Raw genomic sequence first — 17,397 nt, forward strand, 5'->3', positions numbered from 1 at the left:
TACAGAACCTGTGGATACTGGGGGTGGGAGGGGGGGGACGGGGGGCGGTGGGGGAGTAATGAAACACAGACTTGAGCATCCAGGGATTTTGGTACCCACTGGGGGGAGGAGGGGTCCTGGAACCAATCACCTGTGGACACAAAGAGATGAGTGTATAGTTCTTGCTAGTGCTCAGTTTAAGAATGTGGGCCCCAGTGTGCATCCACAGCAGAGGACTGAACATCCCTGGAGCCTGTCCTGGATTCTGCATGTCAAGGAAAAGGTTTCACCTTCCTGAGGTGCAGACTAACAGAAATCTTGGAGACAGGTTTGTGACGCTCCTCTAACCAAGTATACGGGATCTTAAAGAATGAATTTTCAGGCAGCTTATTTCTCCTGCCATCATCTTTCCTTCTCTTCCAATTTCCTCCTTGCTTATTTTGGGTCGCCTCAGCTGTCCCTGGGAAACAGAGTAAAGTGTGTGTGTACATATGTGCATGTTGCTCTTATGGATCAACAGAGAAAAAGGATTGTAGCAACTGAGGGGACAGGCTTGGCCAGACTGGTCTACGCCGTGTCCCACCAGTAGGACAGCAGAAGCAAAATGGTAATCAGTGCAGTTTTGTCCTCAGCATCATGTCATCTTTTCTTTGTCCCCTCTTCCCAAGCCCCTACTGTGCTCTGACACAGGCTGGCCTTCCCTAGACACTCTTCTATGTGCTCCCAAGCACCCTACAAAATCGAGCCTGTTGACACTGTTTTCTATCTGAATTAAACGTCACACACAAATCCAGGTTTCCAGCTTCTCTTGAAAAATCTGAAAAGAATGAGCCCCCATCCCCCTATGGCAACGACACGGGGCTGAGAGAAGGTCCCTACTTTGCTCCAGGGGATGTGTGCTCCTCAATTGGCCAATCACTGCCTAACCTGCTTCATTTTTCACCTTCTCTCTCCTGTATGACTCTGTTCCAGTTCTCTGCCCTCCCGATCATTAAAACTTACCTGCCAGGACTTCCCTGGTGGTGCAATGGTTAAGAATCCGCCTGCCAATGCAGGGGACACGGGTTCGATCCCTGGTCCGGGAAGATCCCACATGCCGCGGAGCAACTAAGCCTGTGCCCCACAACTACTGAGCCTGCGCTCTGGCGTCCACGAGCCACAACTACTGAAGCCCATGCACCTAGAGCCTGTGCTCCGCAACAAGAGAAGCCACGGCAATGAGAAGGCTGGGCACGGCAACGAAGAGCAGCCCCCACTCGCTGCAACTAGAGAAAGCCCGCGTGCAGCAACGAAGACCCAACGCGGCCAAACATTTAAAATAAATAAATTTATATATTAAAAAAAACTTACCTGCCATATGTAACAAACCAGTGGGGCTGGGCCTCTGCTCACTGACTAGCCAATCCATTAAGCTAGTTAATGCTAAACTGTCTAAAGGGTAGGAAGAGGCTAACTCCTTGACTGAAGCCCTTAAAAGAGGAAGAAAGTTGCTAACGAATAAAAGTGACAGACAAAGAACTGCTTCCTGATGGCTCCTCTCCCGGACCTGCAGAAGCAGAGGACATACCCTATGGATTTCTTCGAGGAGCAGCTTGGCACAGTTCCTGCCGAGGTCCTCGGGAAGCACCGCTGCCCCCTGGCCCTGGTGGTTGGAGACAAGTTCAGCGCTGAGGAAGGTGCCATTGGTGGTCTCAGCGACCAGCCACAGTCCAAAGCCCGGAGACCTGGGGATTCAAAGGCACAGACACTGAGTAGCACACGAAGTGGGGTTCACATTCACCAGTAAAAAGAGAAGACAAACATCTTTTTGATGGCATTCTGTCTGGTCACATCAGGTCTTATTAGAGTCCCTCCCAGCTCACACTGGACATATACATGACACAGTGAGGGCACACACGTGACAGAACCAAAGGTGATGCAAATTTTGCATTGCTTTTCTTTTCAGCCCTCCCTTCCCCTAGCTCTCCCTTACCTTTCCCCACTCACTACATTGTAAAACATCCTGCTGTGAGAGTTTGTAACAGTCAACATATAGAGGCCCTAGTTTCTGAGGTAGGGGCTCGACACTATTCTGCAGAGTAAATAATACCATCCCCACCTTACAACTGAGGAAATGGACAAATCAAGCGACCTGCACCAAGTCCATACAGCTAGAAAGAGACTGAGATGCGCTTCAAACACAGATCTTCCAGACTCCAAAGCCCTCGCAAGTTCTCCACCATGGCACTCGCTCAGCCCTCAGTCACAACCAGCCCAGAAGTACAAGCAGCCTGGAGACCATCTGATTATAGCTCTCCTTGAGAGACAGCAGGCTGTTCCCCCGTGATGAGAAATACCACACGAGGAGAAAGGGCCTAGAGAAGGCACACTTTTATGTTTTTGTCCCCAAGGGACATCTCTAACTCAGAATTCACTTAATATGATCAACAAGCCAGCACCATGCTCTCGCCTGTGTGTTTCAACCACCAACAGCCAGACCTTAACACCTCTCCAGGACCACAAATGACTCACGTACGTGTACATCCAACAAACATTTGGGGGAAAGCTTCCACAGACCCGGGAACTGGGGCGCCATGGTAAGCACAGGAGTCCCTGCTCTCAGGAGGCTTAGTGACAACCAGTTGGGTGCAAAACAAAATCAGTCCACAAACAATAAAAACAAGCATCTCTCCACAAAATTTCCAGATTTGACACCTCACGTCTACCCTGCGCGGTACCTCTTAAACACACACAGCTGACCCTTGAACAACACGGGTCTGAACGGCACAGGTCCACTTATAGACTTTTTTCACTAAATACGTTCTACAGCACTGCGTGATCCTAAGTTGGTTGAATCCGAGGATGTGGAGGGTCAACGGCATTAAGTCCCACGCAGGCCTCTGACTGCGGGGAAGGTCAGCACGCCTAACCCTAGCGTTGTTCCAGGGTCGACCGTACCTACTTTCCAGCAGTACACTCCACATGCAAGCACAATACAGCTTTAATAAAGCCTCCTTTAACACAATCCAACATACATATTCATGAAGCACTTTCTATGCATCTAGCACAAAACCAGCCAAAGTATTTGTTTCAGAAAAATGACGCATAAAATTTATGTTTCAAATGTACTATATATGAGCTCACAATAGGGAGGAACTATACTGGTCAGTCCTTAATTTCTTTTAAAAAAAAGTGATTGTCTATGTAGCCAAGGATTAATAACACCTGCCAAGGCAAGAGGGTGCAGTGAGAATGCCAGTTCCAGGGCACTCTGAGTCACACTTACAATCTAACACCGTACCACCAAGCATCATCATGGGACATTTAAAGCACAATCTCAAGTTGCTGATGAGTCACTTGACCAGGAGGAGGGATTGGGCACCCAGCTCATCAGTAGAGGCTGTGGCATGCCAAAATAAAGAGGAGAAAATGCAGGGAGATAAGCCACCATCACTGCTCTAACCCACTTACACGCATTTCCTAAGAACTTCTAAACTTTTCCATGCATGTGAAATTTTTGAGGCGTGTGTACTTATTGCAATGAACTTCATATTTAATCAAGACCGTTCCATTTGATATTGTATTTGTTTTACAGAAAACAACACAATAACATATTAAGCTCTATGTACTCTACACCAATCCCCACCCCGCCCCCCAATTTGGGGTATGTGTTTTATCAGGCCTATTTCAAGTTATGCTGACAATGTAGTTGATCACCAGTGACCTCACTGAAGATGCACATTGGTACAGTTTGCAAATGACAGCCTCCAAAACTTTCCAACTGGTGAGGGACTAGATTTTTCATGACTGAGAGATGACTGTGAGAATCAAAATGGGACCACACTGGACAAATGTGCACTGGACAAAGAGCTGGCACAGCCCACCGAAAATTGCTGGCCACCAAGGTTCCAAGCCATGGCCACACGTAACTCTCACTCCCAGACTCAGTAAGCCTAGCTTACGTGGATACTTCACTGAATTAGAAGAGAATACCTACCCATGACTTTATAATTTCATAATGGAGAAGGAAGATCACCGTTAGTCAACTGTAGCTTGAGATTTAGAAAACGGAACACAAACTTAACACCATGCATTGGTTTTAGAGGTAAATTTTAAAGTGGAGCTTGGAGTTGATAACACAAGGCTACATTATGCCCACATCTCCATCCACGTGTGAGCTTCCTACTCATTATTAGCAAGTATGCGCCTTGACCAGCACTAGGGTCCGCTGAGTCGATGGCATTATAAAAAGCCACACTCTAGCTGGAGGCAGCATGGCCTTCAGGTCTGCTCTGCTTCTGTGTAGAGTGAGAGGCTGGACGACAAGGCACTATCGAGTCAGGCCATTCAGACAGCTGCTACCGCTACCTATCCTCCCCCATCCCTCGTAATCCCCTCTCCCCAGAAAACAGCTGACACATAGTTCCAGGCCTGTGGCCAAGAAGAGAAGAGAAAGGAAATAACGGCATTAGTAGCTACCATTTCTGCTGCACCTACTATGTGCCAGGCATTGCACCGGTGGCTTACATATGTGACCTTTTCATCTTTACAGTAACCTAGGGATGCAGTTGTTATCACTCCCACATTATGAATGAGGAAAACACTGATGGTATTTGAGCAATACACCAAAGGTTTGGGACCATCACTGACGTTTCCAACTCCCAGAAAAAGGGCCAGCTCTGCACACAAACCCTTTCCCAACTCTAACCTCTGACATCACCACCTCTGTTGCTCTGGACTATGAGCCACCGCTGCATTTCTGAAGAGTCACCTGCATCTTTCCCTTGGGCTTCATGAAGGTCTGAGATCCCATAACACACTCACCCCTCCTTTACCCTCTTTTTCCTTCTTTTCCTGAAGTTAAAGAAAGTTCAGACAGAAGAGCTATGAAAAAGGATGAGCTGTGGTACAACTTAGGAAAAAACTGATTTTTTATCCCACAACAGTCAGTCTCTGATGTTCTTATTTTTAGAAGACACAACCTGAAAACTTCAGATTCAAAGTGTAAAGATATTGTCATTCACGTCGAAATGGTTAGGCAAAAACAAAGAAAACCCACGCACAAGGAAAGCAAATTTGGCAAAATATTCATTGTTAACTACAAGTAGTAGGAATATACAAGTGTTCGCTGTATTATCCTTTCAACTTTTCTGTATACTTAACATTTTCATAATAAAAAATTAGGTTTTAATTGCTTCCCTAACTCGCTGGTTTCTAAATATACAACCAAAGCCTAAAACAGATATTTTCATTACACAGATCATCATTAACTTTTTATTTTCTAAAGTAAGGTCTTCTGCAAAGGCTCTAACTAAACCAAACTCAAATCTGCAATAACAACTTTCTTTGGCTCTAGGGGTGTTTTTCCCCTTGATGGAGAGAGAAGCCGACTGGCACTTAAACCAACAAAGGATTTTTTCCCCTAAACTGTTATTCACACAGGATGGAAGAACTTGTTTACTTTAATTTTTTGTGGGAACAGAGGACAGATGGGATTTAAAGCTTGCGGCACTGTTTATTAATAGCTGGGCTTTAATTCCCCTAGGCTGGCGTCTCAACCCCTCATCACCCAGCACTGGGCACCGTGACGCTTTCCATGTGATAGGTGCTCAAAAGATGCCTGTTGCTGACAATGGTGGTAAGTTGGAAGGAAAAAAACTGTGAATCATTCTTCCTCTGGCTGCCCAACCTCAGAGCTGGCAACTTTAGCTTCAATCAGACCAGGAGTATGACAAAGGCTAGGGTGGCTAGGGGATTAGGCTCCAAAAATGCACAGACACTTACCTCCCAGAGTTGACTCCTTTCATGTGGTCTGTGTAAATATAGATATCGGGTATAAACTTGTTGAGGATGCTCCTTGCAGAATCCACAATCCTGTTTGCCATCTGAGGTGATACGCGTACCGAATACCTGCAGCCTGGAGTTAAGGGTGTCATTCTGCTTGGACTCCACAACAGAGAAAAGTCAGTCATAAAGCTAGCGAATATTTGTAGAACTGTCATAACAAACTGGGACTTCTAATCCATTCTATTCTCCACCTGTATTTAATTACTTAACTTTGTAGTACCATAACTTAATTTTTACATTATTCTTTTTATTTATTATTATTGTATTGTTATATAATTTTTTGTATTGTTATAAAAAGCCCTCGGTGAAAAACATCTAAACAATATAGACACTTGGAAAGTATAAAATAAAAGCTGTCAACCCTGCTCTAGACTGCCTACCCATCCCTCCTCCCCTAGAAATGGTTCACCTCAATTTTGGAACAAGTAAAGGCAATTGCCCCCCTGTAGGGCATGAGCCAGGCTCCCTCTGAAGTATTCTCTGACCATCCCCACTGTTGTAACCATTGAGTCTTTCTCTTAGGAACCTAAGGCCAGAACAGACACCACACTGGGACTGACCTGGGCCCCTGTGTGTCCCAATCCACCCCCTGGTAGGCTGACAGGAAAGGCAGAAAAACATTAGTGAAAGAGCATAGTGGGGCTGTTTATAAAGGTATAAACAGGTTTTTGTGTTTAACTTAAGAGCCTACTTTCAGTTACTTAAGTGTTGATGATTCTATTTATGGATGATACAGGCTCCTCACAACTGCTACCCTGTGGTCAGAATATTAGTAATTAGCACTTTTACAACAGGGCACCCTCAGAAAGGAAAGGAGAAAGATATTAGCAACTCAAATGAAAAGGCTGGTGCTTGAGAAAGTGGAAACTATTACCTAAAATTAGACTTTGTTACAGAGACTGGCTCTCCCCAATTCCACCTACCAAATAAAAAGTAAGTATGTACTAAGCACTTCCGATGTTCACTGTACGGTCAAGGGGCAGCTGCGTATGTGGGACGAGGGGCTACCAAAAACAGAGAAGTAACAACATGTGATCTTCCCACTACTCTGACCCAAACCCCATGCAGCAAGTCCAACAGGGAAAACAAGGTGTGTAGTCTGCCCAGCCTCGCCCAACTGTTCGAAAATTCCTGTCAATAACACATTTAATTTTCATTTGAGCTGCAGAAGCAATATGCTCAGAGACTGAGCAAAGAATTTGACTGGCATCTGGCTCCCCTTTCTGACCCATCCTGAACATCCACAAAAGATCCAGCTTCCTCATGCTAGGGAGAATCTCCCAGTAACTCCGGGCCCTCCCAGATCTTGAGATTGGACCCCCTAGTCTGCTCGGTGTTCATCCCCAAACCGACACCACCACCCCCAGCTCCACCAACCAAAGTGTTCAAAGCCTTCGGCCTGATCTGCCTGCCTTCATTCTTCAACCCAGAGTTCCCCCCTCTCCTGAAATCCTCCGGGCAGCACCGACTGTGGCCTGCACTTGAACTTACCACACGTCTCCCTTCGTATACACTCATGCTGTCCTTGCTCTTCGATGAGACCGCACACTCCATAAGGAAAGGGGCTCTACTTCTGTATCCCTCACAAGTCTCTAATACACTACTTTTGTACTCAGAAATGCTCGATAAATATTTGACTTGACTCAAAGGACAAACCCGAAATGAGGAAAGAGCAAAGAGGGATTTTTCAATACACACACAGAGCCCAGTTACATCACCACCTCTTCTGTCCAGAATGTACTTTTGACCACAGGCAGCTTAGACAAACAGTCCCAGGTCTCATACCCTTTGGACCAGGAGGGTGCTATCCTTCTGAGGTCTGAAGCTGCCCACCCTGTGTGGGAAAATACAGATGTCGTTATCCTGACACATAAGCCCACAGCATTCATGTCTTCCAAAGTTCTTTCAGGTACATGATCATCTTATTTTATGCTCATGGTAACCCTGAGGCAAGGGCCACATATTCCTGGTTCCAGGGCTCACACTTAGGACAGCTGGGTCACGGAACTAAGATTCAAAATTAAACAGATCCGAATTCCCAGAGACAACCTTCTTCCCCCACCCTTCCAGGGATGTGGAAACCAGGTGGCTAACAACAGTGCTAATGAGGGCCAGTGGAAGCATATACTAGAATTCAGGCAGTGGAGTAAAGAAGGAAAGGGACTTTAAAGCCGGCTGCCTCCCAGAGTCATTATGGAGCTATCTGGCTTGGTGTGGAGGCCCTACCATGATTGGCTAAGGGTTCTAGAATCAGATTATCTGTGTTAAGTGTCAGCTCCAGCAAACTGCATCATTCTGGGACTAATGTGCTATTCTTGGTGCCTCTACCTCTTCATCAGTAAGAAAAGGATAATCATAATACTCTCCTCACAGGGTCTGGAGGCTCAAATGAAGTAATGCGCGTAAAGTGCTCAGCGGTGCCTGGTGTGTGGTCGGAGCCCAGTGGATGTCAACTATTGCTTTTCCTACTGGTAGTCCAAGATTCAAATCCCAAAGCAGAGGTTCTTTCCTCTCAGGAGTAAGAGACCTCTCTGAGAATCTAATGAAAGCTATGAACCCTCTCTCAAGAAACACGTGAACACATAATTTTGAAGACAATTTTGGGGCATGGTGAATGTCCTGAAGGCCATTTATGAGTACCACACTGAGAACTCATATCCAAGAAACACAAGTTCATGGCTACAGCCCACATGGAACTCCTGCCCTTCACCCTCCCTGGTGTTACAAGTCGGAGAAAGCTAAGGGGTGTGTGTGTGTGTGAGTGTGTGTGTGTGTGTGTGTGTGTGTGTGTGTGTGTGTGTGTACATGTACAAAGAAAGAGACTGATTCTCTAAGTATCTTCCCTATAGTTAGAGAAAAGAAACCAGATTGTCCAACAAATTCTACCTCACGCCCCTCTTCTGCCTCTACTCTAGCTTCTTCACTTAACTCTTATGTACCCAGTCATGAGCTACTGGGACAGCATCACAAAACTAAAACACAGTGTTCCTTTCTCTCTCAGGCAGGGGGAGAATGAGAGTGGGTGGCAGTAAATAAAAGGCAACCGCACTGTCCAGTCACAGCTGCTGGCAGGAACACCAGCTCCCTCCCAATCCCTGGCCAATCAGTCAGAGAGATGCACTCTGCTGCGGTGGGTGGGCTGGGGGGTTGGGGTGGGGGTTGGAAGGGGGCAGCGGGGAGCCCAGTTAAAACCACAAACACACACCGGAGAGCGGCGCTAGTTCTCCCAGCTCCCAGGGCTCCCAGCTTGAGCCCTCCTATGGGGAATACAACCTCCAAGCTCAGCCCAACCATTAACCGGCCTTGCAAGTAACAAACCACAAAACCAGCTAAAGCTTTTTCCAAAGGCAGCTTTTTTTTCCCAGGCTCCAAAGCTGGCCAAGAAGGTGATCTCAATTCAAACCCACATTCCTTTGAGGTGTTCGAGAAATAGGCAGCTATGCAGACCAGTGGCTGGAACGTTTGGTTTGTAGACAGGGATCTGGGCAAGGGCGCTGTGTCAACTCTCCTGGGGAGTTCAGAGGAAGGCTCTAGAGTCGGGGCTGTATCGGGCAGCGTTCAGGTGTCCTACCCCCAGCCTCAAGAAAGGTGAGGGGCTTGGGACCTCACTGGCATCCTTCTGGCTCAGAGTCTACACAGGGAAGGCTCGAAGAACACGAGAGAGAAGCCGGGGAGGAACAATGTTGCCACCCTAGGTGCCCGGGGCACAACAGCTCTTTCAGCTTTTATGGAAAACACTGTACAACCCCGTTTCCCGCCGTCTTCATCAAAGGCTTCAAAACTCTCACAAGGCTTTTGCACCCAGTATAGCGAGTACAGGTGGGATCCCACTGTAACTGCCTCTGTGAAACCCATGTTGTTACCACAGGACTGTGGTAAACAAACAGAACACATGCTGGAAATCACATTTCCAAACTAGAGAGAATGGATTCCAAGCAGAGTTCACTGCCACAACATAGCATTGAGGAAACAAATCTCAAAAGAGAAAAAACAAACTGAAATAGTCCTGAGAGTGTGTAGGAACTCCGTGTACAAGGCTATTAACCCATTAACCACAGCATTTTTGGCAACAGTGAAAAACAGAAGACACCCCAATGGCCATCAACAGGGTTTAATTTGGAATTCTTTACATAGTGAAATACAATGTTAATGAGAATGAGGTTGAGCTATAAGTAACTGACATGGGTCAAGCAGAATAGGCATATTAAAAAAAAAAAAAAAAAAACACCTACTCACATCACATTTCCATTTCTCTATAACCTGTTTCTACCTCCTCTGAATCGGAAAACTTGAGAGTTGAACATCACCTTGGGTCATCAATGGAAGTATCCATCAACCTGGGGGCTCCCCAGGACAGGAGCCATTTCTCCCCCATTCTCTCCTCATATACACAGGTCTTCATCCATAATCCATGGAAGAAGCTTTGTTATAAATTCCTCTGTTCTTGATGATGCCTACAAAGAACTTCAGGTAGCACCCCAAGTTTGATCTTTTATCTCATCAATGGCTCTCTCTGCCCTGTGGCTATGCCATGCCCCCATACCGTGCCCTCACCACTCACTGTTCAATCTACTCAAGGCCTCTGAAAAGTTAGTCCACTCCATACTTCTTTTCCTCCAAGAAGGACCACCCCAAAACCTCCTGAGAAATACAAAACTTGACTTTAAGCCCCTATCACCCCAAGAAGCATACATCCTGGTTCACCCCACTGTGTCAAATTCCCACCAGGAAAGCCACACCCAACCCCATCCAGCCCCCACCCCACCCCGCCTCTAACACTTGCCCTCACCCAGATCTTGTTGGCACCTAGAATTCTACCACTCTTAATATCTGAAACCCCAAAACACAGTTCCCTAAACATAATTTCTTGTTCTTCTACACAGCACACATATCTACTTCCATTAAACCTGCTAAGGATTCCAAACCCATGACCAAGTGCTTTCTCCAGGCTGGCGAGCCCCTGCTGCATTACTCAGTAAGGAGCGCACCTGTCACTCCAATGCCACGCTCACCAATACGCCCTCTAACCCGTCCTTCTGCATAACCCACTCACCCTGTCAATCCACACCCAGCCCTGGATGAAAATGGCCCTCTTGCCTCCTCTACTTCTCCTTCTAGGCTGCCAACTGCTGCTGGACCCACGGCCATGCAGCTGGCACCATGATAACATTTCACTTCAGCTGAGCCCTTATTGAAGTCCCACAGCCTTTTTCTTATCTTTAGTTACTATGTCCCTATGGGCACCCCACCCCCAATAGTGGCCCCTATGCCACTGTGACGGCACATCTTTACCACCCCTGTTACATTCCCTTATCATACCCGTGCTGATCCCCTTATCCTAGAACCCACCCTAACTCAGTAAAATTGAAAACTCCTCCCACTGGCTTCCAATCATCGTCAGACTGCTCCATCCTTACCATATATCTGCCGTTTTCAATCCATCCCCTCTCAAAGAATAATAAAAATAACAGCAGCCACAACTTACCAAACACTTACTTATATACCACCCCAGTGTCTTGTATCATACATCTATTACCTCATTTAACCTTCTTTACAGCCCCATACAGTAGTCATAAGCGGGCCCAATGATAAATGTGTCAACCAAGGCTTGGGGCCAAACATCTCCACCAGTGAGTGGCAAAGCCAGTTAGAATCCACATCTGTGTGACTCTAGTACCTGTGCTTTCATCACCTTGTTACCTTGCTTTATCAGTCTCCCTCTCTCATATATAAATCTACTTTACCCAAGCTACAAAAATACTCAAATCATCACCAATCTTTTTGTTAAAAAGGAAGGGAATCTTCTCAATTCTCTTCCTCAAGTCACCACCTTATCTTTCCTTCTATTCTCTTTCTTGTCAAGGTTCTTGAAAGAGTGGCCTCTGCTCTTCACCATTTCCCTCCATCACTCTGCAACCGAGAACTGGTTATCTGGCCTCTGCCTCTACCACCCTCTGGGAAGAGCTCGCAGGGGTATCAGTGGCAGCCTGCTGTGAGTCCCTCAGCTTGCCCCCCATCCTAATGCTGACTCCTCTGAGCCCTTCTAAGGCGCTGACCTGGGTGGGCTTCCAAGAAGCTACATTTTCTTTTTTACCTCTTTTTAGAAAAAAACGATTTGCAATTTATTCATAAACAAAGAGTTAACATCCCTGCTAAACACAGACTTTCCCTCACCAACTTCCCTTCATCAGTCTGTACAGGAAAAGCAGAATAAATGCTTGTCTCTACCAATTTTCAAAAGAATGAGTTGATTTCCAAGCGGGATGAATAAAGGTTTATTTTTTTTAAGTATCATAATAAATTTGTGGATGTAAACTTATTTAATGTGTTTCGATCAACTGTAATTGTTCCTACTGGTGGTTGGATTGTCCCACCTTTGGCTAGTAGGAGCCTCTTCAAGTTGGCTTCTGTGTCTAGTTGACATGACTCTAGTAGCCTTTGACAGCTTCCTTGATTTCTGGGAATTTTGCTAGATATTGTCAAATTCTTAACCATAGGGGTTATACTGTCTCACCTTCCCACCAGCCTTTCAACAGAATAGGATGTCAAACTTCAGTTTTTTACCAGTCTGATTAGTGAGAGATGGTACCTCAGTGTAGTTTAAAAAAAAATTTTTTATTTTTATGTATTTTTTTAAAATGAAATATAGTTATTTGATTTCCTTATTCTCCTCTCAACTCTCTGATTTTCCCTAGTCTTCCTTCCTGGGAGCACTTACTTTGCTTTTGCTTTCAAGTCTTAGTGACCTCTCACGGTTCCACCCTCCTCCCTGCCTTCTACATGGTACCTGACTCCAAATCTTTCATTTCTAGCTCTCCTGGCCCCTCAGTTACAGTTCTACATTCCTAACTTCTAATAAGTCCTTTCTAGACTTATCCACTTACTACCTGGGACCACCAAACCCAACATGAATAAAACTAAACTTATCTTCACCGCCACCCACACGGCCACACCCCACTCCAAACATTTGTAGCTTCTATCTGAACAAAATATGTCTATTCAGGTGCATAAGTGAGAAACATCAAAGTCACACTCAAGGATTCCCTGTTCCTCTAGCACAGACCCAGGTGATCGCTGCATCCTATCCATCCTGCCTCTAGGACCTCCATAAACTAGCAGCCCTCACCTGTCCCCCAGCCCCTACCCTCACCGGCGCTCTTTAGGGCATGATAATTCCCCACTATCTTTGCCTCTAAGTGATCGCCATCAGGTGATTAGATGGTTTTTTGTTTTTTTTTTTTTTTAACTTGCACCTACCAAAATTTCTACAACAAGCCAAAAATAGCCAAAAGTTCTTTCGGTACCACCAGTTATCTGCTTGATGTGCAAATTCTCTCTCCAAAAGAAAATTACTGACTCTGAATGAAGGTCGACTCCTCGGCACAGCCTCCCACCTTTACAGGCTCCTGCCCCAACTTTTTGTCCCATCTTCTACTACCAAACACCCTTGACCGACCTGCATTCAGGCCACACCACGTTGCCTGCCACTCCCCAGAACCAATGTGCACTGCTCCCTCCACACAGGCCCACATTTCTGCCTGAAGAACTCCGCCTTCTTTGCCCCATTTTACAAGCCTTTATTCTTCAAGGCTCAGTCCAAATGCCCTGTCCTCTCTATAGGAAAAAGCAGAGGTTAAAAGCCTGGGCTTTTAACAGGGACAGGGTTCAAATCCCAGCTCTACCATTACTAGCAATGTGACGTGGGAGCAAATTCCTTTTGAAGCCTCAGTTTCCCCATCTACAAAACAGGATGTAAGAGAATTCAAACTCACTTTGAGGCTTAAGAATAAAGTATATAAAATATAAATGTATTAAACTCCACAATCAAAAGACATAGAGTGGCTGAATGGATAAAATAAGACTCAACTACATGCTGTCCACAAGAGACTCACTTTTGATATAAGGACATAAATAGGCTGAAAGTGAAGGCACAGAAAAAGATATTCCATGCAAATGGTAACCAAAGAAGAGCAAGGGTGACTATAGTTATATCAAACAAAATAGACTTTAAGCCAAAAAAGACTTCAAAGTCACTAGAGACAAAGGTTATTATATAACAGTAAAAGGGTCAATTGAACCAGAAGATATAACAGTTATATAAATACATGCACTCAACATCAGACCACCTAAATATATAAAGCAAACATCCACAAATCTGAATGGAGAAATAGACAGCAATGCAATAATAATAAGAGACTTCAGTACCCCACTTTCAATAATGGATAGAACAACCAGAAAGAAAATCAGTAAGGAAACAGCAGACTTGAACACTATAAACCAAAGAGAACCAACAGACATATACAGAACATCCAGCCACCAGTAGCAGAATACACATTCTTCTCAAGCACACGTGGAACATTCTCCAGGATCACATGGTAGGTCATAGAACAAAGTCTCAATAAACTTAAGAAGGGTGAAATCACCACAAGTATCTTTTCTAACCACAATGGAATGAAACTAGATATCAATAACAGCAAGAAAATGGGAAAATTCAAATACATGAAAATTAGAAACATGCTTCTGAACAAATATTGGGTCAAAGAAATCAAAAAGGGAAATTAGAACATATCTTGAGACAAATGAAAACAGAACAAACCAAAATTTATGAAATGCAACAAAAGGAATACTAAGAAGGAATTTTATAGTGATAAGTGCTTACATTCTTTCTACAAAAGAAGAAAGATCTCAAATAAACAGCCTAACTTTACACTAGAAAAAGAAGAAACCACATTCAAAGTTAGCAGAAGATCAGAGTAGATATAAATAAAACAGAAAAACGATAGGAAAAAAATCAACAAAACAGCTGATTTTTTGAAAAGATAAACAAAACTGACAAATCTTTAGCTAGACTAAGAGAAGACTCAAATAAGTAAAATCAGAAATGAAAGGAAACATTACAACTGATGCCACAGAAATTGAAAAAGATCACAAGGGACTATTATGAATGATTACATGCCAACAAATTGGACAACCTAGAAGAAATGAATAAACCTAATACCTATCAAGTCTGAATCAAGAACACAGAGCCTGAATAGACCAATTACATGTAAGGAGACTAAATCAGTAATCAAAAACTTCCCAACAAAGAAAAGCCCAGAACCAGATGGCTTCAGCAGATGAATCCACTGGTGAATTCTGCCAAACATTTAAAGAAGAATTAACATCAATCCTTCAACTTCTAAAAAACCAAACAGGAAAAACTTCCAAACTCATTTTGCAAAACCAGCATCACCAAAGCCAGACAAAGACAATACAAGAAAAGAAAACTATAGGCCAACATCTCTGATGAACATGGATGCAAAAAACCTCAACAAATATTATCAAACTGAATTCAACAGCACATTAAAAGGATCATACAACATGATAGACTGGCACTTATCCCTGGGATGCAAGAATGGTTCAACAAATGCAAATCAATCAATGTGATACACCACATTAACAGAATGAAGGATAAGAATTACATCATTGTCTCAATAGTTGCAGAAAAAGCATTTGACAAAATTTAACATTCTTTCATGATAAAAACTCTCAACAGGGGCTTCCCTGGTGGCGCAGTGGTTGAGGGTCCACCTGCCGATGCAGGGGACGCGGGTTCGTGCCCTGGTCCGGGAGGATCCCACATGCCGCGGAGCAGCTGGGCGCGTGAGCCATGGTGCTGGGCCTGCGCGTCTGGAGCCTGTGCTCCGCAACGGGAGAGGCCACAGCAGTGAGAGGCCTGCATACCGCAAAAAAAAAAAAAAAAAAAAAAAAACTCTCAACAAATTAAGCATGGAAGAAACTTACCTCAACACAATAAAGACCATATATGAAAAGCTCAAAGCTAACATCATCTTTAATGGTGAAAAACTGAAAGTTTTTCCTATAAGATTTAGAACAAAGCAAGGATTCCCACTCTTGCCACTCCTACTCAACATAGTACTAGAAGTCCTAGCCAGAGTAATTTGGCAAGAAAAAGAAAGAAAAGGCATCCGAACTGGAAAGGAAAAAGTAAAATTATCTGTTTGCAGATGACATTATCTTATATGTAGAAACCCTAAAGAATGGATCAAAAAAAAAAAGAAAAATTATTAGAACTAATAAATGAATTCAATAAAGTTGCAGGATACAAAATCAACATACAAAAATCAGTTGCATTTCTACACACTAACAACAAACTACCTGCAAAGACAATCAAGGAAACAATCCTATTTACAATAGCATTAAAAAGAACCTAGGGCTTCCCTGGTGGCGCAGTGGTTGAGAGTCCACCTGCCAACGCAGGGGACGCGGGTTCGTGCCCCGGTCCGGGAAGATCCCATATGCCACGGAGCGGCTGGGCCTGTGAGCCATGGCCGCTGAGCCTGAGCGTCCGGAGCCTGTGCTCCGCAACAGGAGAGGCCACAACAGTGAGAAGCCCGCGTATCGCAACAAAAATAAATAAATAAAAAAATAAATAAATGTGCTGTGTCCCTTAAAAAAAAAAAAAAAAGAACCTAAACACTTAGGAATAAACTTCACCAAGGAAGCTAAAGACTTATACACTGAAAACTATAAAACACTGATGAAAGACATTTTAAGACTTTTTAAATGGAAAGACAGTCCATGTTCATGGGTTGGAAGAATTATTGTTAAAATGTCCATATTTTCCAAAGCAATCTGCAGATTCAATGCAATCCCTATCAAAATCCCAATGTTCTTTTTAATAAAAATAGAAAAAACAATCCTAAAATTTACAAGAAACCAAAAAGGACTCCAAATAGCCAAAGCAATTTTGAGCAAGAAGAATAAAGCTGGAGGCATCACAGGTCCTGATTTCAAAATATATTACAAAGCTACAAAAATCAAAACAGCATGTCATTGGCATAAAAACAGACATATAGACAAATAGAACAGAACAGAGAGCCCAGAAATAAACCTACGCATATCTGGTCACCTGATCTTCAACTAGGATGACAAGAATACACAATGGGGAAAGGATATTCTCTTCAATAAACAGTGTAGGGAAAACTGGATACCTACATGCAAAAGAATGAAACTGGACTCATCTTACACCACATACAAAGATGGACTCAAAACGGACTAAAGACAAACATAAGACTTGAAACTGTAAAACTAGAAGAAAACATAGTGGGGAAGATTTTTAGCTTTGGCAATGATTTCTTGAATACCAAAACACAGGCAAAAGAAACAACAAAGTGAAAAGGCAACCTATGTAATGAGAGAAAATGTCTGAAATTCATATATATGATTAATACCCAAATATAAGACACTCATACAACTTAGTAGCAAAATAAACAAACAACCCAATTTAAAAATGGACAAAAGATCTGAATAGACATTTCTCCCAAAAAGACATACAAATGGCCAACAGGAACATGGAAAGGTACTCAACAATCACTAATCACCAGGGAACTACGAATCAAAACCATACTGAGATATCACCTCACCCCATTAGGACGGCTATTATCAAAAAATAAATAAATAAATAACAGGTGTTGGTGAGAAAAGGGAATCCTTGTATACTGTTAGTGGGAATATAGGTTAGTGTAGCCACTATGGAAAACAGTATGGCGATTCCTTGAGAAATTAAAAATAGAACTAACCATTTGATCC

General features: G+C 43.8%; 1 protein-coding gene across 6 annotated transcripts in view; it reads right to left on the minus strand.

Annotated features, from left to right (window-relative positions):
- LOC101334791 (tyrosine-protein kinase JAK2) overlaps positions 1–17,397 on the minus strand; it is a 376,440-nt gene that overhangs the window by 304,991 nt on the left and 54,052 nt on the right. For all 6 annotated transcript variants that reach the window (XR_012332509.1, XM_073806150.1, XM_073806147.1 and 3 more), the window contains 2 exons: positions 5,743–5,868; positions 1,547–1,703 (listed from right to left, as the gene is read on the minus strand). Coding sequence is in view for 5 of the 6 variants with exons in the window: in XM_073806150.1 (XP_073662251.1) it covers positions 1,547–1,703; positions 5,743–5,868 (283 nt within the window). In the remaining variant the exon portion in view is untranslated. The remainder of the gene's footprint in view (positions 1–1,546; positions 1,704–5,742; positions 5,869–17,397) is intronic.

This window comes from Tursiops truncatus, chromosome 6 (genome assembly GCF_011762595.2).
Source record: "Tursiops truncatus isolate mTurTru1 chromosome 6, mTurTru1.mat.Y, whole genome shotgun sequence".
In the NCBI taxonomy this organism is placed as follows: domain Eukaryota; kingdom Metazoa; phylum Chordata; class Mammalia; order Artiodactyla; family Delphinidae; genus Tursiops; species Tursiops truncatus.